At 36.4% G+C, this 23,830-nt stretch overlaps 2 protein-coding genes across 3 annotated transcripts; both read right to left on the minus strand.

The window, feature by feature from the left end:
- Positions 1-797: 797 nt before the first annotated feature.
- Positions 798-2,806, minus strand: LOC143304507 (glutathione S-transferase-like). The gene is made up of 2 exons (XM_076626981.1): positions 2,286-2,806; positions 798-1,258 (listed from the first exon to the last, which is right to left on the minus strand). Exons 1-2 carry the CDS (start codon positions 2,520-2,522, stop codon positions 1,091-1,093), a joined length of 405 nt encoding a protein of 134 aa, XP_076483096.1. The 5' UTR covers positions 2,523-2,806; the 3' UTR covers positions 798-1,090.
- A 4,641-nt stretch (positions 2,807-7,447) lies between these two features.
- LOC143304508 (hematopoietic prostaglandin D synthase-like) lies at positions 7,448-23,584 on the minus strand. Of its 2 annotated transcripts, none has more exons than XM_076626982.1 (3): positions 23,426-23,584; positions 8,838-8,996; positions 7,448-8,168 (listed from the first exon to the last, which is right to left on the minus strand). In XM_076626982.1, the coding sequence occupies exons 2-3, from the start codon at positions 8,977-8,979 to the stop codon at positions 7,993-7,995; spliced, it is 318 nt and encodes a 105-aa protein (XP_076483097.1). In that variant the 5' UTR covers positions 8,980-8,996; positions 23,426-23,584; the 3' UTR covers positions 7,448-7,992. The 2 variants fall into 2 exon arrangements, with proteins under 2 accessions (XP_076483097.1, XP_076483098.1); XM_076626983.1 differs by lacking the exon at positions 23,426-23,584 and adding an exon at positions 12,239-12,368.
- Between the last annotated feature and the right edge of the window lie 246 nt (positions 23,585-23,830).

Here is a 23,830-nt window from a genome sequence, read left to right on the forward strand (position 1 = left end):
GAAACAGACGTTTGTTTGGTTTGAAGGACCTTTTCTAGGAAATCTATGAGATTTATGGAAGGTACTTGAAACTATAGAGGATACGCTGCGAGTATCCGGTGACATCTGGTTGCCATATTGCTCGCGGTGCGACGTAACAAAATGGAATAGAAAGATTATACCACAGACGAAATTATACTTTATACTTTATTATACTTTATACTTTATTATACTTTATACTTTATTATACTTTATACTTTATTATTACATTTTAACGTTTTAAACGTTTTAACGTTTAACATTCTAACATTCAGTTAGAACTTTGTATTGATTAGAGATATTGTAACGACCAGAAATATCGATACATATATCAATACTTTTACCTCGAAATTCGTAGATTCGTACTCTTCATTGTCCATACAAATTGTGTCATATATGTCCAAACCAAATTTAATTTACGTGCATTAACGTTTTCAAATCCATTTTTTATTTTCAAAGAACATCATATTTGTACTCGGTATTGCCAGTAAGTATCATGAAGAGACGAAACGAGTATCTCGAGTTAAGTATTGTTTAAAATAGTATATAGACATCTAGATATAACATTCAATGATTTTTCCCTCACTTATTGTAAATTATTGATATTGTAAAATTATAATTGTAAAATTATATAGTAAATGATATTGTAAAATTAAATAGTAAATTCACACGATGTTCAAATAATTCGAAATAACGATAGACCAAAAGCTGTTTAAACGAGACACAAGAATTAATCGTGCATTTTATTAAAAAGTTAAGTACGAATAAAAGAAAGAAAATTTTCGAACTTTTTTCGAAAGAACATACATTTATTATACAACATACATACATTTATTATATATTGTGTTCTTTCAAACACAATAATACCTTCCATAAAGGAGCACAGCTCAGATGAGACTTTTTATAGTTAAACTTTTAACGTACTCATAGAAACGAAATTTTTTTTTTTAAATAGAACTGTTACATTTTACGACACGTATAACATCGAACATTTACCAACATAGCGATGCCAGCGTACATATATATATATACTGGTGTACTGGTCATCTTTTTTCCACACGTTTTTAGCTTTTTAACTGTTGGTGAATGGGCGCCTAATCAGCCAATCAGAAATGGCCGGTATACTATGAATCCTTCTCTTCAATGCTCGAAGAGCTGGATATTTATCTAAAGCTGATGCCCCAAACATATACTCGTAATTTTCAAGGGCCGCTGTAAATACGAAGTCCGCCCATGTCGTCTGAAAAAAGGTTTGTATACATTTATTTTGTACCTCCTCTATTAAACAATTTTTTTAATTTACCTTGAAAAATGTGAAAAATCGAACTCTTAACTAAAGATCACTAGCTTTTTAGGAAGAATTTGGATTTTTATTTTATTGTCAGAATTTAATGGATAATTTTAGAAACTTCAACCTTTGGAGGTATTTGTTAATTAAAAATGACAAAACTGGTATTATGTAAAAAAGAGTAATGTGTATCCTGAATCAATGTCGAATGGAAATTAGACAGTTCTATAAAAATAATCCTTCTCACGATTCCACAACTTCATAGCTTAATTAAATACAATTCTTCGGCGATATAATTACAAATACATTTACAGGAATTGTGTAATATGATAAATATCTCGTTAAAGAAATTGAAATCGTAAACTCTAGATTCTAGTATTCTTTCACTTTCATGTTTCCTATGAGCCCTTCAATCGCTAAATATTTTGCAATGAAACACGTATTATTAAACAACATAATCATACTAAATTAATTTAATGTGACTATTTATTATTGTTATATAATAGCACAGTGATGAAAGAAATAAACTGGTCAAGTAATCTAAGGGACGATAATACGTATCTATGTCAGTGACAGTGAGAAAAATTCAGATATCTGTACTTAAGTGATTACACTTGTAAGTATCATTATATATTATATAAATATGATATTTCGAATGGTATCATTTATCACTCATTAAACAAGAGTGTCATATCCAGAGAAATGATTTTACATATCTTAATCTTTGCTTTGATTACGATAGTAATAATTTCTATCAAACTTGATGAGGAAGATACATGAATAATTATCTAAAAGCTGAAAATCTTGGCAAATTCATTTGTACATAAACTAACAGGAGTGAATTTTAAAGATACACTCTGCTCTCAACAATTAAAGCTGTCTTGTCGCAACAAAGTTTCAATAATTTTTTATGGACAACATGGCCCAGTTTGCACAAAGACTAAAAATTTTAACATTAAATTTGGATAAAAAATCTTACGGTAGAAGGAATGATATATCCTTTATTTTTGCCAATAATCTGGTCGAATTTAGTCAAGTAAAATGGTATTGTTTCGTTCAAAAGTTGATTCTTCCTCGCTTCCTTCTTTTCAGGATTCTCCTCCATGCGATAGTAGCAGATTTCTGAAACGTATATGAAACCAACCGTTACGTTCATTTGTGTTTTTCCCCCCAAACGAAGAGAAAATAAGTTGTGAAAGAAGGAGTAGCCTCTCATAGTACCTACAATTTCTTCATTCTCTTTGCTTTCTTCAATATTGCCTCAACAAGTTCCTGTGGTTCACGATACTTGAAATATATACAATGTTACCAGCGTGGAAATTGTCTTGGAAACTTGGAGAATCTTTCAAGAGGAACAACATTGCTAACTGAGATTCGAGAAAGGAAAGGTAAGTAAATCCTTGCTTCTACTTAGAGCTTTTTTATTTACTTCTGACGAGTAAAGTACTGTTATTAAAATTTGATTAAAAGTACCAAGAATGTCGAGATATAAACAACCATTTGTGGAAAGGTCAGGAGAAGTAGAATTATCGAATAAACGTTATATAACTCTTAGTGATTAAGTAAGAGAAGAGAAACGAGAAAAAAGTCTTTTATCTAGGTCTTAATAAAGTATACTATATTTATCTCCATATCAAGAATAACAACAAGATATAAACAGTCTTCTAGAAATTGAGTAAATATTACATAATTACATCTTGAGCACAATATTTTGCGTCTTAGCTTTTGCTTAATCATTATGATAATCTTAAATATCTGTAAATTCTTCACAGATTCTTTGCATCTTCTATACAGGTATCTCATGATCATGTGATAACACACAGGAAGAAAAAATAGAGGAAAAAAGAGCGTAAAAAAAGTTGCGTAGGAGTATCGTCGCACTACATCATTCGACAATTGATGCACGTCATGGCGATCGTCACGGTTTAAAGCAGGCCATCAAAAACACGTTTGTTATCGTACGGAAAAATCTGCGAGGTTCCAGCTGTTCAGGTGCATCGAATTATGAATCATCGGCGGTACGAAGCAAGGCGAGGGGCGTAAATAGAGAAAGAAGAGAAGAGAAGGATTCGCATAAATGATAAAATATAATCGTTCGTTCCTCGTCGATGGCGGATGGATGGCTTTAATCGTGGACGATATCGATACGATTATATTTTATACATTTGAAACAAATATAAAAGACGAGCAAAAACCAGAGATACGATCGTTATGATATTATTCAATCGGTAGCCTATTTACCTCGTTTTTTGTTCACCTTCTCTGTCTAGTAATAATTTTTCGATTCGACTGGCGTGACGTTACGTTGGCGGTGTAAAAACACGATTTTAAACACCTGCGGATAGTTGCATGAGTTTCGAGCGATTCCATTCCCTTCGATTTATATTTATGCGATCAACGCGCGGATCGTTAACGCATTATGCAGACAGCAGATGTTACGTAATCACACATATCGTAATTGGAAATTAGTAACGTTATCGCGTACTAGGATCTTCCTGTCTTTGATCATTGAGTAACACTTTGTTGTCCTCGCTCCTTCCGCGGATAACCAGCGTTTATCATATAGAGACAGGGATTTGCAAAGAATAAAAGTTGTAGAACGTTGAAAGGCGTTGAGAGAAACGTGATGTTATCCCGTTATTCGTTAACGCAACGCAGTTAAAAAAAATCCCGTAGGAAGATTACGATAATAGATAACCTGAGTCGAGTGTTTGTCGGGGGATCTAAAAGATTCTTTCGAGTTGAGCGTCTGAGATTGCAGAGAAGAAAATTTGGAAGCCATCGAATTCGTGATGTCGATAGAAATCTTCAGTTGGAATCGTTGTATCATAACGTAGTCTGCTTATTGTCGATAAGACTTTACTAAACTAAAAGTGACTACTAAAAGTTTCTATCCTCTAAATTCTATCTACGATTCTATAATCTAAAAACTGACTTTTGCAAACAAACTGTAACATTCGCTTAACGGAAAGACATACGTGTAATATCGTGATGTAATATGTTTACAAAAAGTGGACAATAGAGATGTTAATCAGACAGAAAAGACGGTTGTGGCTTAACTTGAACTATTCACACCAAACGTACAGAAAACAGCGCAATCCACACTCTATCGGCAACGCCACTCGCAACCTCCGTCTCCGCTCAACTCGCACTCGGCTCCTCCGCTCGCACTCTGCTCCTCGACTCGCACACTCTGCTCCTCGACTCGCACTCTGTTTCTCGACTGCCCCTTTCTGGCCGTTGTCGCATTCTGTTGTCCTTTTCCTAGGCCCACCGCACACGTGTTCTGCAGACGCTCGTAGCCAGGGTCACGTAGGTCTTTTCCACGAAACTATGCACTTGAAAAGACCGATGACACATTGATGGGCCCGACGGCGCCTCGGCTCTCGCGACACTGTTCATAGTTCGCCCGATATTTCCCAGGCCTTTCGTCCACGATACTACATTCGGCCATCCTGCAATAACATCTGCCCTCAGATGTTGCCTTTTATCTCGCTGTCATCAGATGCGTCACTTCGGCGTTCAGGACCCAAGGCTTCATAAAATCGAGGTGTGTGCGGGTCCTTCCTTCGGTACTGCTTCACACGCTTTCTTCTTTTCTTGTAATTTCGCAGGTTCCCTTCTAGCTTACCTATGTTTCGCTCGGTTAGGCTACAGTCAAGGCGGTTGGATACCACGTGTTCGACCTTTTCGCGTAACCCCTTGAACCAGAAGTCCTTCTTGACCATAGCTTCTGTTTTGGTAACCTCGAAATGCCCACGCTTGTGCGCTTGCCTGACTACCTGAGCCCGCATCGCCTTCGATACTACTATTAGCACATCGTCCTCACACTCCTTACACAAAATATTGTTTCTTACTACCTGCCCATCGGCCTGACTGCACGTTGCGGCGTCCAAAATCCTACGGACTTCGATGTCCTCGTTCTGTGCCCTTCTCAACCGTGCAATCAGCCCGTCTTCACTCTCCGTTACATACATAGTGCTCGGCAGGGGGTTCCTACTCGGAGCATCTACATGCTGCATACTTTTCCCCGGCCGATGACACACCTGATACTTAATCTCGCCTAGTAACAAGGCCCATCTAGCCACACGCACACACAAATCTTTCTTTCTAACTACACCTATCGGACTCGCATACTCCAAGTCTGACGATTTGATGACACCCTCGTTTATCCACGCTTCCATCAGATCATCTACTTCCTTTCTTTCCGACGGCGCCAGTCTTCGCGGTCTTCGCGCTACCGGTTTGTCGCTTTTCAGAACTATTTTCGCGGTTATCCCGACGTCTCTCTTCTTCTCCGGCCTATACCCTTTAATAATATCCCGAATGGCTTCACGGTAATGAGATTCTCGTACATGTGACAAGTCGATCTCGTCGGATTGTTCTATCGCGTTTGCCCTCAGTACATCCGGCGCGTCCTCGTGACCGTCGGTCTGATCGTCGAGTCGTAAAAATGTCACCTTGCCCCGTTTGACTCGCAACTCTACCTGGTCTAAAAAGTCGGTACCTAAGAGTAGACTGTGTCTTGTCATTACCTTATTCGAGACAACATGCAGAGTGACAGTAAAGTCGTACCCGTCGACCGTCATTACCCTTGTGAACTCGCCCCAGGTACTATTGCCAGCGGAACCAAAACCATCAAACTTAAGTTTGCAGTTTCCCAGAGGTGGTGATCCTAACCTCACATACTCATCCGCTCGTATGAACGTAAGGTCACTACCTGTATCCACTAACGAGACAAACCTGCAGCCATCTATCGACACGTCCTTCACGTACTTTTTCCTCTCCGGTCTTGAGATTACGTAAGTCTTTACTTGTCGCGCTGTACAATTCGCCGCCACATGTCCAAGCTCGTTGCATTTGAAACACCTAACACCTTCTCCCCTCTCCGGACACTTAACACTTAGATGATCCTCACTACCGCAAATGAAGCATCTTCTTTTCTTCATTGCATCTACAGATTGACTGGGCTTCCCGTTCTTCTGGGTTTTAGCCGGCTTCACAATCGACTTTACTCTGCGACTCTTCTGCTCTTCGTACATCACTAACCTCTTCCTCAACTCTTTGATTGACGTAGCGCCGTACAATACAGCCTTATTGTTCTCGTCGTCGATTATTCCATCTACTATGTATTCCACCTTTGCTTCCTCCTCCATGTCCACATGGCTGGCTATTTCGAGCATGCGGTACATGTAAGCCAAACATGCTTCATCACTCTCCTTTTTTGTTTCTTCAAGTTTTTGATGAACTTGCCTACTGTTGACTTTCCTCGAAAATTCTTTCACTAGCCCCCTCTTCAACTCATGCCAAGTCCTGGCATGACACTCGAAGCTTGCAAATATTTTCGCTGATCCCTTCAGCAGCTTCCTCGCGTAGACTGCCTTCTGCCCATCCGACCACATGCACGTATCAGCGACTTCCTCGAACGACTCGAACCATCGTTCGACATTTTCACCTTTGTCGCCACTAAACGACTCTAATGCATCTTCGACGTCTCTAAAACTCAGTGTCGAACCAACACATGCCCTTCGACAACATTCGTCACGGTCCTGATACACCCTTCGCGTACCTCTCTTGTATCCTCTGGCGTTTTTTCTGTCATCTTCATCCTCACTTTCGTCGTCGCTTTCTTCTTCCGACGATATGTCATTACCATCCATGGCCGCTCGTAGCCGTGCGCGTAATTCTACTTTTCTTCCCGTCGTTTTTAAACCCAAACTAGCGAGGCGCTCCTTCAACTCCTTCGTATTCATTTTCTCAACATCCTCATCTTCGTTGCAATCACGCTCAGCTCTCTGTACATTTTCTAAATCTCGTTGACCGGTTAGCTCTTCACCGCCCGTCGATCCCTTACGATACGATTGTCCAACCCTACACGCCCGATTCAGCCTTGCAATCAGCACTGACCTCGCACCCGATATAGGGAGGTTCATTCGCGCGAGCTTATTCCTCAGCTCCTCCAGCGTCGAACCCTCTTCACCCGACAATCGTTCGTCCCCGACGTTTGCCATTTTTCACACTACACAAACTTAAACAGTCAACGATATCGTCTTTTACCGCACCGCGTACCGGTAAATTCACAACTAGCTCGAATAGCTCTGTTAAACCGTTTCGTTTTCTGTCTTGTCCAATACCGGACGAGCCCCCAAAAATATGTAATATCGTGATGTAATATGTTTACAAAAAGTGGACAATAGAGATGTTAATCAGACAGAAAAGACGGTTGTGTCTTAACTTGAACTATTCACACCAAACGTACAGAAAACAGCGCAATCCACACTCTATCGGCAACGCCACTCGCAACCTCCGTCTCCGCTCAACTCGCACTCGGCTCCTCCGCTCGCACTCTGCTCCTCGACTCGCACTCTGTTTCTCGACTGCCCCTTTCTGGCCGTTGTCGCATTCTGTTGTCCTTTTCCTAGGCCCACCGCACACGTGTTCTGCAGACGCTCGTAGCCAGGGTCACGTAGGTCTTTTCCACGAAACTATGCACTTGAAAAGACCGATGACACATTGATGGGCCCGACGGCGCCTCGGCTCTCGCGACACTGTTCATAGTTCGCCCGATATTTCCCAGGCCTTTCGTCCACGATACTACATACGTATCTTGTTTGTACTCGTCTTTTCACAATGAATTCTTGAACGTCTGTCTCTGTGGTGAGACAAATGCAAAGTCATCTCATCAGTTACTCACCTTGCTTCAAATCTCCAAGAGTATCGACGAGCTCGTCGCATATCATCGCATCCCATTCGTCCTTTCCCATTAGATCGTACTTCCTCGCCAAGTATCGCGCCACAGCGTTACTCTGCGCTACCGGTTTCCCGTCTATCTCCAGCACAGGCAGCTTTTTATAAGGCATTGCTAAGAACAAACATGGCTCATATGAACACTGTGTAGAGGGAAACGATCGATAGGAAATCACAACACAGCTTCCGAGGCCGTTGCGTTCTTGTGAATAGATGAATCGAAATCATTTCGGTTTTAATCAACATGGCCTAGTAAAGAAATACAGAAATGTCAGAAGACTATGCTGCGTAAAACTTTTATTATACTATTTACGATAGAAATGTCGCAACGGAAGATCGAATTTTATGTCTGCTTTGTTCTTTCGACTTTTTAGCTGTGTTCTTGTTCATTTCCGAACTGATTTCAATTTTTTATCCTTTTTTTCCGACAAGTCCTAAAAAGTTTTTAAATTAACGAGAAACGTAGAAGTATTTTTGTATTCCTATTTTAAGTCACCTATTTACGGTTTTCTCAAAATATTCGAAATGCTTCGATTCATTGAAAACAATAAAGATTGCAACACAAAAATTCGAGAATCGTAAGTGAATTAAGTTGGTATTCGATAAACACGATATTACGGAAGCAAAACTTAATGAAAAGTTCGACTTTATTCCGTATGAAATTTTACTTTAAGTAAGTTTAGCCTGCACGTGAAACGAAAGTTTTATATACAGAAAAGTTTGAGCAAATGGTAGATATCTGAGAGTTGAACGATGAAAGTAAAAATCGATTCTTCACGCTTACAATCCTTGTATTCAGGCCAGAGTTCTTCGGGGATCCTCTCGTCGGTATACTCGATGCCGGTATATGCAAATATGTACCGTATATGTTCGGCACGACCACGGGCATTGAAGTAGATTAGTTTGTAGGTATGTCCGTCGCTCATTTTCCTTGCTCTGTCAACTTATCGAGAAAAATGTTACAATTAACTCGTGTAATTAACAGACTGTGTGCGTGTTTGTGTGTATAGAGAACAATTTATTTATAGATGGAATAATTCGTATAATTCGCAAAATAAATCATTTAGAAGGCTGGAATATGTGTTTTTGAAACAATTAATTATGTCGAAAAATATTTCAAACGAGATATAATTATGAAAAAAATAATAATTAAATGTATGTAAATGTAATAATTAAATGTAATTAGTTGTGAAAAAAATAATAATAAAAAATAAATAAATGTAAAAAAAGAATTAAATGTAATTAGTTTCTTTTTACGCACGCGATATTATTGGCGATATATGAAGGTCAACTTTATTTTTTTAAATAGATATATTTATACATATATTTATAGATATAAATACATATATTATATAGATATAATAGTATATATAATATATGTAATAATATATATGTCGAGTCTGAATATCCGAGTCCGAGCTCGAGGCGCCCTCCCGGGGAGGGCTCGCGGGAGGTAGCGGTTCTGCGTTGAAGTTCTCCATCGTCCGGTCGCGCGTGGGGTACCTTTATTGTCGATAGTTACACTAGTGACGAGGGCCTCAGGCTTGATAGCGAAGCCGCGGCCAACGGGAGGACTATCATATAAAAAGCAACAGGATACACGAAATAATATAATTCTGACTAGGACAACATAAACGCAAGAAGTGTTGATATTGAAAAAAATATTTAATTTTGTATATAAATATTTTCATATTTAAAAAAGTTTCCGGAAGCAGGAAGATTTACAAACAAATAATATCATAAACCGAATGTTTCATGATCCTTTTCTAATTAGAGTGTGTGACAGCATGTGAGAACGTTTCTTAAAAATATGACTTATTGCAATTACTTAATCGCAATTATAAACGATTAAGACCTTCTCGCAACGAGGCAATCTATCCAAAGTATAAAACTCGTTATACTTGATGAGAAAACAAATCTCTACTTAGGTTTCATTTCGTTTCATCGCGTTCATAAAAAGTGAATTTGTATGAACACATCGTGCAATTTAGTAATTAGGACCGTTGATCTCGCTGCAACATAGATGGATAGAAAAAAGCCATTTAAAATGATACAACGTCGGGAAGACAATTATGAAAATTATAAATGGAACACAAGATAAAATTGTTTAAGATTAATTCTTCTTTTCTTTTTTTTTTTTAATCGCGAGTGTTTGCAAACGAAGTTTCAATCTGTTTACAATGATAGCAATGAGAGGAGGATGTCTATGAAAGTTATAAATGCGATATTGAATAACATTTCTGCGTGTGGGTTTGTTTTTCGTTACAAATGTTTTTTAAACGAATCTGTAATCTGTTGGAAACTACGGAACAGTAACGGGACGACTGATAGGGAAATAAAAAAGATCGCGTTTTATTTGAACAGACAAATCTTTGAAATCTATTCGAAAGTCTATTTGAAATGGTACGAGCTTGAAAAGAACGGTGAATACTATAGAAGAAGGATTAATTAAAATTCTTATTAATCTGTATGCTTTATATATTAAATACCTTGATCGATGCCAAGATAACAAATTATTATACGAAACAGTGAAGTATCCACGTCTGACATTAATATTGAGTATTACCATTACTGTAATTTAATTTTTAACCGATCCTGAAAATTCCTTAGAACGTAAAAAGTATAAAATGTTACTGTGCATTTCAAGATTAAATGCACTGTAATTTAGAAACAGTTATGAAGCGGAAACAAATAATTTATTCAGAATAAGAATTCTACGTAATCGTGTTAAAAAAAAAAACGTACTTATAACGCGTTTAAACTCCAAATATGTAAAGACAATAAGGGGAAAAAATTAAACGAAGAATCGTATTTTTTGTAAATTCACACAAGATTTTATCCAAAAAAAATTGGCCTGTACCAATATTTTTATTTGTCGTTACAAGTTACGAGGGTATTAAAAAATTGGCCACGAATGTACCAGAGATAAGAATTTATCAGACTTGCTCTCGTAAATTTCAAGACGTTGCATCGGATATTCTTGAAAATCTTTGGACAATGGCCTCGATATTTCGCAGCTTCTATCCTCGAAGCGGTAGAACTCGGCGTTAAAAGCGACAGAACTGGAGAAACCTGGTGACCGCGAGCCTTTCACGCTCTCGACAGATTTCTCATCCCTCGTAATCCTCCCGGTGTCACCCAATTTCCACCCTCGTATTGCGATTTGTTGCTTCCAACGAGGCGACACCTTGTCTTGTGATTTCCTTTTTCGTCGCGTGAAACACGACCGAACACTTGTTCAAACACACAATTCATATTTATCTAACTGTACAAAACGCCGTGTCATTGAAACAGTAGCATTCTTTGACTTTTATGTAAATTCCAATAAATTATGATAATGTTCGTGGAGACATTATTGCTACCTATTTTATCTGTCGTGATCCAAATTGATTTGTGGCTACGTATGTATATATATATATATATATACATACTATATACATACATATATATACATACTATATACATACTATATATATACATATATATATATATATATATATTTGTATTTTCTTTTGTTCTTTCTTTTTAATTTATGTGATCTGAGAATTACATTTCTGAGAGTTCGGTGAAATTCGATGCTTTATTTTTATCAGTAGAATCTTCCTTGTCATTGTCAGAGCGCAGACGTTTACGCGTTTACGGAAAGTTTAAGGATACAAAAATACAGAAAAATGTAGAAAATATGCAAGAATATGTAAAATATCGAAAGTACAGTACTTTTAATAATACTTAGTAGCATGCTTACAAACAAATTTCTTTTGTATTTCTTGAAATTGCGTAAAGATTCGCGGTAATTATCGGATTTTTGTCCTCTTTTATCTGCTTTTTTTATTCGCAACTTATATGAGATATGAATTAATATTCAACGACGTGCGCTCTGTGCTACGAAATGAATTATCTCGCGTTAAGACTGCGGCAATTCTTACGTTTGATATTTCATTTAACGAACAGCCGCGCGTTCCTGAGTTTAAAAACCGCCACTCTGAACTTACGCTGAGAATAATATCAGGAAAAGCGAACGAGAGATGATTAGAAAGAAAATGCGAGGAGCAGTGAGGGGGATATTACTAGACTGCGCTTTTTTGTGCAAGTATAGCAGGATGTTTGGGAGTGTAAAATTTTAACGAATGCGTATAATATGAAGAAATATATGAAATATCCAAGGTATAGTTTTATTAAACTTACTTTTTATGATGCTTCGTAGGTAAAACAATTTTCTATCCAGATTCCACTTTCTCAATTATATTTTCAAAAATGCTCGATAAGGAGTACAATTTTCTACCCAGGTTGTACCTTTCTAATTATATCTTCCAAAATTCTTAATAGGTGAAACAATATTCCACCGACGATTTACTTTTTTAATTGTATCCCCCAAAATATGGACCTGCTTAACGTTTAGATATTATTATTTTTTTCGTTGTTACTTGATACGGCTAGCAATTAAATAGTGAGAATAAGAAGAATTGGAAGTGCCATTTTCGAAAAAGAATTTTGTTTTTCCTTGAAGAGGTTGTTTGTATGAAGGTTAATATCATTAAATATGAAGGGAAGTGTAATCATAATAATTCGTACAGTTTTTAACGTTTCATACGTGATATAGGTTGTGTATGATGTATGTTATACGATTAGTTCCCTAAATTAGACTGTGTGCACCATGTGCCAGCAAACTCCCTCCATCGTGCTTGAACATGTGCGTAGATAAATCTGCCTCAATTATCCCATCAGATAAGAAAATCTCTACTGACCTTCTTAAACAAACTACATAATGGACTTACATATCTTCTCTTAAGATATAAAGAAGATATTTTTTTTATCGTTAATTAACAGATCTTTGAAACGATAGAATAGAGATATCGTAAAATTATATAAAGTATTATAGTATGCGTAATAAATAAGTATCGTTATATTTTTCTAATAAATAACATTCCCATAAACAAACAATTTCTCATAAACAGTCGTTTCCCAGAAAACTTTAGTTTCGATACTGGCAACTTTATCTACTTCCGCTCTTCAATTATGAAGGATTAATCTTTACGAAACTTTTGGAACGGCTGAAGATTTCTCACGATGAAACGCGACGAATTCGACACAAACTACGCGGAAATAAAGACAGCTGCGATGGAGGATCGCGGGATTGATATTAATTAGTTAATCTGTGGCAACCATTATATCGATTCGTTACGTTATTGCGACAGGCCACGCAACATTTTATTGCTTCTGTTTCTACAATTTAATTACAAAGTATTCAATTTCCCGTTATAAACAAGGAAGGGACTGCAAGTTTGTACAGCTTTTATCAAGATTACGTGCCATTGAACATATCGATTGATTGACTTCTCATGTTTCGTATTAATCGACATCCGATATAGCTGTGGGACCTGGAATATTGAAATATTGGGAAGTCAGTTATATTCAGGTGTTCTATAGATTTGACGTATAAGCCTTGTAACATGTACTTCTTCATCAGACGTTTACGAGATACTGAACGATGGCTACGCTTGTAGTATCCAAAAATTTTACGTCGATTTATAATCGAAGATTCGATCAAACTATAGATAGATTTGAATATTCTAAGAATTGAATTTAATATTAAGAATTTTAGTTGTATAGATCATCGACGAAAGTCTGTTACACGGACCCTTTCAACTGTTCTATACACACTTCTATTATATATTTTATTTTTTAAAAATAACGCTTTGGCATGATCAAGGATCGGAAGTATAAAAAATAATTGTGACAATTCGAGCAGTGAAAGCCTCTAGAGTAACATTATATTGGTCTCTATAGCGACATTGTGGTACCGTGTCATTTTCAAAGTTCTCAGAATTGGTACTGTATCCGATTTCAATGTTTAATATTCTTCCCGGTTCCTGGAAGAATTTCTTCAAAACTACGTTAACCCATGAAGAATCAACCAACAGTTTCTCATAATGCCGTTTTATCCACATCCTTTGAAACTCATGAAATTGTAGAATCCAGATAGAAAAAGTAGAGGCGAGGTAAACGCGAAGCTCATCCTTGGAATTGCTTGTCGTGGTGATAATGTTAACAAATAGAATTCGATAACGCAAATTCATTGGGGAAAAGGTGACAGATGAAATTCGCTAACGCAACGTTGCCCGTTAATGGGCTAAGAATTACGCTCCATGGGATCGCTCACTGCATTCTTCGAAACGACCCTCGTAATCCATAGGCTCGTAAACGGCTTCCGTAACCGTAACGAATTTCAATCTTGTTCACGGATCTCTGACCGCTCGTTTCGAGGGTAACGAGGGGGTTGCGTGTGTTCACGTGCGTGCAACAGAAGGTGTTATCGTGATTGTAAGGCGTGCTGGAGCAGATAAGTCCAATATGCTCGCGGAAATCGTCGAGATTCATTGCCCAAAGCTGGCTGATAGTCGAAATTAACTTCGCCTCGTCCGATTTCCGCGTTCACATCGCTTTCACGATGGTTAGGCGCTTCTTCGTTCGTTTCTAACGCTGAGTTTTCCCGTGTCGCAGTCAACCCATATTTGGATGTGTGTACACGTTGCACAGAAAATGTGGTCGGGGGTTGAAACGCGGACAGAATGGAAAACGGACTATGGGAAACGCCGAGAAAGAGGCGTCGATGAGTTGAAGACACGTCGATGCTGAAGTACACGTGTATCTCGCGTCTTATAGCGAAGGAAGGATACGTGTGAAATTTTAGAAAATATTGGCTGGAAAATGTTCTAACGGACATTGAAGAAACGAATTTAAATTGTAAAAAGAAAAAGATGGTAGCCTAAAGACGTTCCGCTTTCTGTCCCATTACGGAAAACTGCAAAAGCTATGTATCTTGAGAACAGATAAAGTTAAGAAATGAAAAGGAAAAATTCGATTTACTATGTATTTTCGCTATATTTTATATTTACTGTATATTATCGGAATAGCCATCCCTGATTCAGAAAATCAATTACATATATCCCTTGGCGAGAGGGAGAGAGAATTAATCCGATTAATTGTAATGGTAGATCAGCTGGATCCTCATATTTTGAACGTCCAGAGACTCGCTAACTACGAAGCAACTGGTCTGTTTGTGACGCCTATCAATTGTTTGCTAGAGATTAATCTGCTGGTAAGCAGCGTCAAAATGCGACGATAACTAAACCGTCCGAAGATCGAATTATAGCAAATGAAACGCGTCTCTGCGCTAGTCTGACCGATTAACAGGGCCTATGGGGGTGGCTTTCAAATTTGCAAGCAAGGAATTACCGTGTAACGAGCAACTCGTATCGATTATTCAATGGGTTCATATGGAGGCGAATAGAAACTCGAACTCGAAAGGTTTTCGACTCGACGCTGAGTATCGCGTTCATCCTTTAAATGCTACTTCAACATGGGCAAACGTTCATTTTGGTAATGTCGAGTTTTCTCATTGAATAATCTTCCGTTCGTCGATTTTACACGCTTAACCGACTAGATAAATTCGATGATTTTAAGCAACGTAATTAATGTAATTGATTAATTTTTCTTAAAGTGTGAACTATGGATGAAAGATTAGAAACCGTGACATTACAGAGTACAAAGTTAGAAATACAGGGGAACTTTATATTTTTCTTCACTGCTGATTAATTTCTTGCTGAACGTGCAACGACTCGGGAAAACTGCCGTTGCCTGTTGCAAACTGATCGTAACGTACATAGATCAAGGAACATCACAAATTTCACTTGACTACTTACGTTCGTACAACGAAGAATCCACATAATACAGTACGGCTAATATATCACTATAGAAATCGGATGGTTATACATACGCAACAATTTGGAAGAGGATATTTGCTTTCGGGTTGGGAATATCAGGGAATAGAATTGTTATTATGCGAATGACTGACGTTGATTCAATGTAATTAGTTAGGAGTAGAATTACAGTAGAAAAGGCATCAATACGATGGAATTGCACAGTTATTGTAAAAAAACAAACGATACTACATAATATATTTAGATATACAGAAACAGTGACACTTCTGTATTGTCAATTATGATATAATTAAATGAGATAATACGAATAATTGTAAATGCTATTAAATTGTTAAATTTTAATAATTTCCAATTCATCTTCGTATCAAAGCAAATACGAACAATTTACAACGTTGCTAGTTATGACAATAAATTTCTATTTCTCGTGTCAGTAATTTCAAATGTCGTTGGTTGCAATCAAAAATCTGTCGGCGGAAAATTTTCACCCAAGCTTCGACAAATAAATGAAACATCGTATTATTCTCGGTCAATATCGAGTCACTTTCGAGATTACACGAATAAAATTTAAAAAACTTTTTTGATGAATTGCTCGTCGAGGCATCGTTCTGATGTCGATATCGCATTAAGCAACTCGAGGATCGAAGTCTTGGTAACGAGATTGTCGCGTCAAAGACGAAGCGAGGCCTATTACCCAGGCGATGATGGAAGCTATGCAACTATAAAGAATACTAGCGCCTTTTTCTACGATTTTACACGACTCGATGCCAGTCGAAGCTCTTGGAAAATATTGCAACAAAAAGTCAATATATAAAACAAAAAATAGGAGGTTTTTCCTTAAAGCAATTTAATCACTGTCCACGCAACTTTTATTGTTCTCATCTAGAACCGAGCAAGAAAAATAACTATTTTATTTTTATACCTTCTCTATATTGGGATTGTAAAATTTTGTCTGTTTGAAATGCATTGGAAAATTTCGTCGAATTATAAAGTTACACCGTTGGTTGTCACCATAGAATCGATTTTAGAATGGATTTTAAAATAACGTAAGAACGATTTTAATGAAATTTTGAGAGTACATATGTACGTACATAGTGAAGCGAATGTAGTTCACACGCATTGCTACTAGGAATATTTGTGACCTACATAGGTTTCAGGGAAAATAAATGTCTGTTGCAAATAACACTAATTACAAATTCTATTTTTTCAAGCTTCGTGAAAACTCACATGAGAAATTAACCTGTCGAGATTCAGCACTTTTATATAATACTATCTTGACAAGTACATTTTACAAACAAACGAATATTACTAATTCGATACGAATAATTAATTAGTTTTTCAAGTTTTCTAAGATAAATAATAGAATCAGACATTATTCCAATTTCCACGAAGATCCATTGAAATATAATATCAGAAAATGATCTATTAACAATTTCAATTTTATTCGACGCTACTATAACCCTTCGCAATCGAGGGCTCCGCTAATAATATCAAATAAATTAAATAATTAATAAATTAAAAATTTAATAAATCAATAAATTAAAAATTTGTCCTTAACCTGTCAAATCATAATTATCTCACGTATTCTTGCAACGAACAGGTAAGATACAATCAGAAAAATAAACCGACGTATTGGCCGAAGATATATTACACTACCAAGCAAAATCGTATCGCACTGCGCGATGATAGTGAGTGAGTGAGTAGGTGATGAGTGATGCGGCTATGACTCTTCATTCTACGCATATATTTAACCAATTATACGAAAACACGTTCTTTCTACTGAAATTACTTGGAGTATCTGGTAATATGAATAAATGAAACCTTCGAATGCAAAGTATTAATATTATTAACGAAAATTAGAAATATAATTTATCAAACGGGATACGTGTATATAGTAAACCAAAGAATACAATGAATTATGCAATAACGACAGAAAAATTAACAGATATGACCAGATCTAATTGTTCAACCACTATACCCCTACATGTTCGAATCCTTGGGCGAACACCAGCAAACAGTTCGATCGATATTTTTCAACCTTCGAATTAGCTGTTATAACTAAAATATTTTCCATCGTTACAATGCATCCTGTCCCCAATTACATCGTTAATTTCGTTTCCGAGGTTCCGCTACAATACTTCGCAACGAGCAATTCAATAATTGAGACAACGACTCGCGTGATGCGCAGCAGTACGCTGGCCGTGAATCAATTGCATCGGATTACCTCGATTAATACGATTTTCTAGGACTACGCTGTAATGTCGAGTTAATTAATACGATAAAGTGCAATCGCGATCCAATGGAAACGCCTTCATTCTTACTTTTTCGCGCGATTTCACATCGGAGTCTAAGGAAAACGAGCTACATCTTGCGGCATCTTGCGGAAAAACTGAAATTCATAGGACACAGGAAACCTGGTAAACAATAAATACGGCATGGTTCCACGATATGGACGCAAAATCAATGCTAATTCGATTGGCGGCTGGACAGGTCGAAGCATAGAGCTCAAAGTGTTTCCTCAAAGTGTTTCCGTTCCCTCATCCTCCCTTCAATAAATCTTGTTTCTCTCTCTCTCTCTCTCTCCCCCTCTCTGTCTCTTTCTCTTTCTCCTCCGAAAACTTGATCATCCGATTTGTGTAACGGAGTTTATTTTGTCTTTCTGTTAATAATCTGTTAATACCAATAAGTTGCCTAATCGCGACACTTCTCGAGAAAATTTCTTTTAATCGCAAGGCCGCATAATTTTGACGAAATCCATGTGAAAAGAGTGTCCGGAATTAGGACGAAAAATATGTTTATATTTCATACGTGTATATGTTTCAAAATAGTTGCAATATAGAAATACCTTGTTTGTAAAGAAGGTTAACTCTATTGAGATTAATCGTTTGGTTTCTGAAGAGTTCAATGTGAATAAGGTTTTACGGTAAATTGAAAGATGTAAAAATACGCGCGAAAGTGTACAAATATGCAAAGTCTAGCAGCTATTAATAGTTCAGTAAGTAAAATAAATTTCTGTCTAGGTTCTCCTCCTTCGTCGCGCTCTATAAAAACATAAATTTAAATAAATATCAGCAGTGAGTGTAGCGATTTAGTCGATCGGATCTTAGAACGAAAAAACTTGTTTAAAAATGGAATCGATCAATTTAACTTCTCACTGGCTCACTTATCAGTGTTTATGTAACTCTTTCTCCCATTTCCTCTGCGTGAAACATGCAGCTTGGGAGTTTCGATTCGATAAAAAGTTGCGACTCTGAATATCCTTTGATCGTAAATTGAAGCATGAAAATATCATATATGTCGTATTTCGCTCTGAAACTGGATGAAAGAGGGAAATTGACTTGGTTCTTTCGCTGTTCCATTTTTTTCTTTTTTTCTATCTTTCGGCTATAGAATTACTCTGCCTATGGTGAAATTTGTAAAATTTAGTTGAATGTTACTAAGAGATACGCGATTTATCGATGGAAAGAAAGAAGAGAAATATTCACTCGTCGAAAGCTTAGTAGAAGAACGTTTACTTCGCAGATGTAGAACATTTATTTCGGTTACCTATCGGTTGTATCGTTATCGACTTGCCAATAATGAAACGCAGACGCCACCGGCCAGTTTATTCAATAATAAATTATCTGACGCGTCGATTGATCACGAACACATGCTGTCCACGAAATTGAATTGTGTTCCAATCTCTGCATTATAATGTTTATATATATGTTTATGTTTATATATATGTTTTGTAAGGATTCGTTTAGTCGTAAATATGGTTTAGTCGTAAAACAGAATTTTTACACTCAACTCGATTCGCGTAATGGAAATCATAAAATTAACAAAGGACAATTGCAGTTAGATTTAAGATTAGGTAAGTGGCGAATAATGGCTCGTATAATTGATTCTTCTCTCCTTCTTTGAGGATATCTTCGCCGCTCTATAGCTTCTTTATTGTTGCAAGTGTGTAACCTTATTTTGTATAAATTAGATCAGTAACGAGGATTTAAGACGAGGATTAATTTAATAATAGCATATGAATTCTTTTCATTGAGATTTTCACACGAGAAACTGATCAGCCTTGTGAAAAATATAAAATTAATATAAAATTCCTCGATTTAATTATTTAAGTATATAATTAATATTCAGCATGCTAAAAAACGAACGATCTATTTTTCCAAATTTGCAATTATCTATCGCAAGGAATTGTAAAAAGTCACAGGCTCCAAGGTAAATTTTCAAAAGCGTTTGTAATTGTTTTCTGTTATTTTTCTCTGTGCTTGAATTTATGAAGGTGATCAGCGTGGCTCCTGAGCTAATTAAACTAACGGAATGAAATACTTTCAGTATACAATTTCAATATTTTAATATATGATTACAGAATTTCAATATTGAAATTTAAATTATTATTTAGTGTTACGCCGTAAATAATATCAATGATACTTATTACGTAAAGTACGAAGTACAAATCAACGTATATTATTGAAACTCTAAAATTGAGTAACTATTGCTGTACCAAGAATACTAATTAAGAGTTAATCGCGTGGATCTGCCTGAGTGACTAAGGAATTTAACAATAGAAGATTTTTAATCGAACTTCTCTTTCAAGCTGAGTTGACCGTGATTCAATTCACGAATATCGGAGAGGAAAAGTCGTAACAGTCTTACAGTTTCGATTCACTTTCATCTCTTTTCGAGGGGGTACTCGCGATTCGCGGCTGCTTCGAGAACTTCCTGCTGGTTCATCCATTGAACCTCATTCTTCGGCGTTCTTTCAATCCCTCGTCTTCCATAGACAAGTCGTAAATCTTTCGAAAACTATTAGCTTGTCCAAAAAGTTTCTTTCGTTTTATGAGGAAATAATAGACGCACAACGTTTTTTTGTTTTATATTATTTTGTCGAATTACGTACGATCCAATTTGTTCTGTTGAGATAAATTTCACAGACTTGGTTTTACGTTTGTACGAAGGTTCATCGTTGTAAAAGACACGCTTGCGAAAGAAAGACACTTTCCGGACAACCTAATACTTTCTCTGTTCGTAAAAATTCTGTTCTACGTTTATTTCGTTCTTTCATATTAAAGGAAAGCGATACTGATCGATAAGTTACTTGATACCGTTTAGTATGTGTAACTGGTTAAAGTATAGTACAACTGGTTCTTACGAGTTTCGTAGCATTCAAATATTTAGTGTGTCTCATTAATCGAAAATGTATAATTTTACAATGTACATTTTAAAATGTACAATTTTATCCTACGACGTTCTTCTTTTTGGAGAAGATAGATTTGAAATACTTTACGTCAGAAATTTATAAAGGTTATACGTTTGACAAAACCTGTTGCTTCGCTGAAAATAATACTTGGTAGGATATTCTGTCAGCCAATTTTTTTAAGAATTTTTACGATTTTGTTGTCTCAGAGTCATAACTTTACAATGCTACAACTATACACAATTGCTTCATTACGATATATGGGATACTTGTATAATCAATTATAATCATGAAGATAAAGAGAAGTAAATGGTATAATTGAAAAACACGATTTTGTTAATGTAACTTTATCGAATAATGTTAAAAAATGACTAGAAGTGATATTAATAAGTACCTTTTAAAAATATCTGAAACGAAGATTAATGGAAATGCAGTATATATATCGAAATAAAAAATATTGAAAAGTCCTCTGAGCTGTCTTGTTATTTTATAAATTTTTATTATAGATACTATACGAATTTCCAACTATGCGAACAATTTTCCCATTTAATTTAGGAAAAGTTTCATAAACTAAATATATTTCATTACGGTATATTTAACTCTATTTAATTGCATTTACCTATATTTAGCTATGTTTAATATAGAACACCCGCGTCCCATATATAATATAGTTTATATGTAAATATAATACAGCTTCATTGACGGTATCCAAAAATTTTTTTTTTTAGGCACGGATTGGCTTGGTCTTTGATCAGAACGTCGGCTATTATACTCGATAAATTTTCATTATCCCTCGTGTCATCAATTTCGCGGCACGGAAATTCATCGTTGCTCGAACCACGCGAAAAATATCCAGGCCAAAGGAACGAACGAGAGAGAGAGGGAGTGAGGGGGGGGGGAGGAGGAGGAAATGGAAGAAGAAAAATGCGAGAGAAATAAAAGGGAGGAGACCGAAAAGAGAGCTGTTCGTATTAGGTCGGTGAGGTACGTATAGACGACTTTGAAGTGGGTACATGAATAAAAAATATGCCGCTAACACGCGTCGATCTATTTCGGCTTCTTTCTTCTTACTTTCTTGTAACCATGAATATTAAAACGCGTATAGTTCGTGAAATGTTAAGGGCCAGTTATCGAGTAGAAATTTTTAAGGAATTAATCGATACATCGATTCTGTTTTGTCTTTCGCTTTTCTTACGAATTTCAATAACTTTGAAGGAAAGCAATCTTTCGTTTATATTTAAATTTAATTAGAAGCATCGTAATTTAGACAAAAATTATGTTCCATTATGTAATATGGAAAAACGTGTAAAATATTCGAGGAATAGTACTCGATGTAATATTATCCAGTGCTATTATCGAGTATTATTTAAATTATATCTATAAAAATATTAATTTGCATATTCAACCTACAGCATAAGCGATATACAAAAGTATTAGAATACAAAAACATTAAGGGATTAATAAACATGAAAGTTTATATTATGAAATAATTCATCTCTTCTAGGTGATGCTTTTAATATGTTATTAATCATGTCAAGTACTGTTTTATTATTATGTTATGAGATGTAAATGGTGGGTGGGAATGACAGAGGATGAATGGGACTATATCATTGAGCAGAACATTTTGATAAGTTACGACAAGAGGTATTTATAACTTCCAGCACTAAGTAATAGTACAGTAATGCATGGGAAAGATAAAATGATGAACATTGTATTCTTCTTATTGTACCTTAGAAGTTTGAACAGTGTTTATGATTTTTTTAAATGACCAATATACGTAATCGACATATACAATTCAAAATTCTTTCTAAAATCAAAATGTAAGCACAAACACTTGCGTCTATCAAAAATGTCAAACTTCTGATGAAGATTCTTTCCACAAGTGAAACACAAGCGAGGAATTGAAACTTTCATTTCACTTTCCAATCCTAAACTTCACTTTTCATTCACTGTCAGAGCAACAAGTTCAGAGGATTCATTCATGCCTCGAAACAGTAGAAAGTAGGGGAAAAAGAGCGGGCACAAAGTGGGACAAAGGACACGTATAAATTAGAATATATTCATTTTGCTACGATTACTGCACAGAAAATAATCGATTCGAACTGACCAGCAGTCTCCTCGTATTTAAATTGCTACAATCAATCAGATCAAATAAAAAAGAATCGGACAAAGCTAAGGAAAGGACCGAAGACGCACAAAAATCAGAATAAATTTTATAATTATTCGATAGACAATGATCGAGCGAAACTCAACGTCGATGGTCTTGCGTATAAATTCAGTAAAGGATGGACGATGCAAATTTATCAACAGTATCCTCGCATAAAAGTTCCTCACCTTTTTGACCAAGTAAGAAACCACGCGAAATGAAGAAAAGAAATTACACACAGAAATAAATTAGAATGATTTCTTGTAACTACATTTAGCGTCACGATGATTTCATGGAAGATATAGTGGATTTAAACTCACCGATGTCACCGAACTCAATGTCTTCACGTTGGAATTCCACCCTTTCGAGCAGGTTGGATAAACACTCTTATTGAGCGCAACTGGTACTGAGCTGTGGCGAAACTAAGGTCCTGGTGCTCCTTCTCCACCACTTGTTCGCTTGCCAGCAGTTTCCAGCTATGTCGAGCACGATGCGCAGCCTCGAATATTTATGCAACCCTCCCCACCAGCAGGACGAGCTGTTCGAAACGAAAATTGTTTCAGGACTCGGAAGGTTTTCCCCTTCTCTTCCGACATTCACCTATCCGCGCTTCGGCTCGTTTCCTCCCCAGCCACCGACAAATCCTTTCTCATGCAAATAAACGAACGATTGGTATTTTGAACGCGGAACTCCCGTGGTTGGCTTAGTAGAGTTAAATATGGGAG

Source organism: Bombus vancouverensis, unplaced genomic scaffold (assembly GCF_051014615.1).
Source record: "Bombus vancouverensis nearcticus unplaced genomic scaffold, iyBomVanc1_principal scaffold0038, whole genome shotgun sequence".
Taxonomy (NCBI): Eukaryota; Metazoa; Arthropoda; class Insecta; order Hymenoptera; family Apidae; genus Bombus; species Bombus vancouverensis.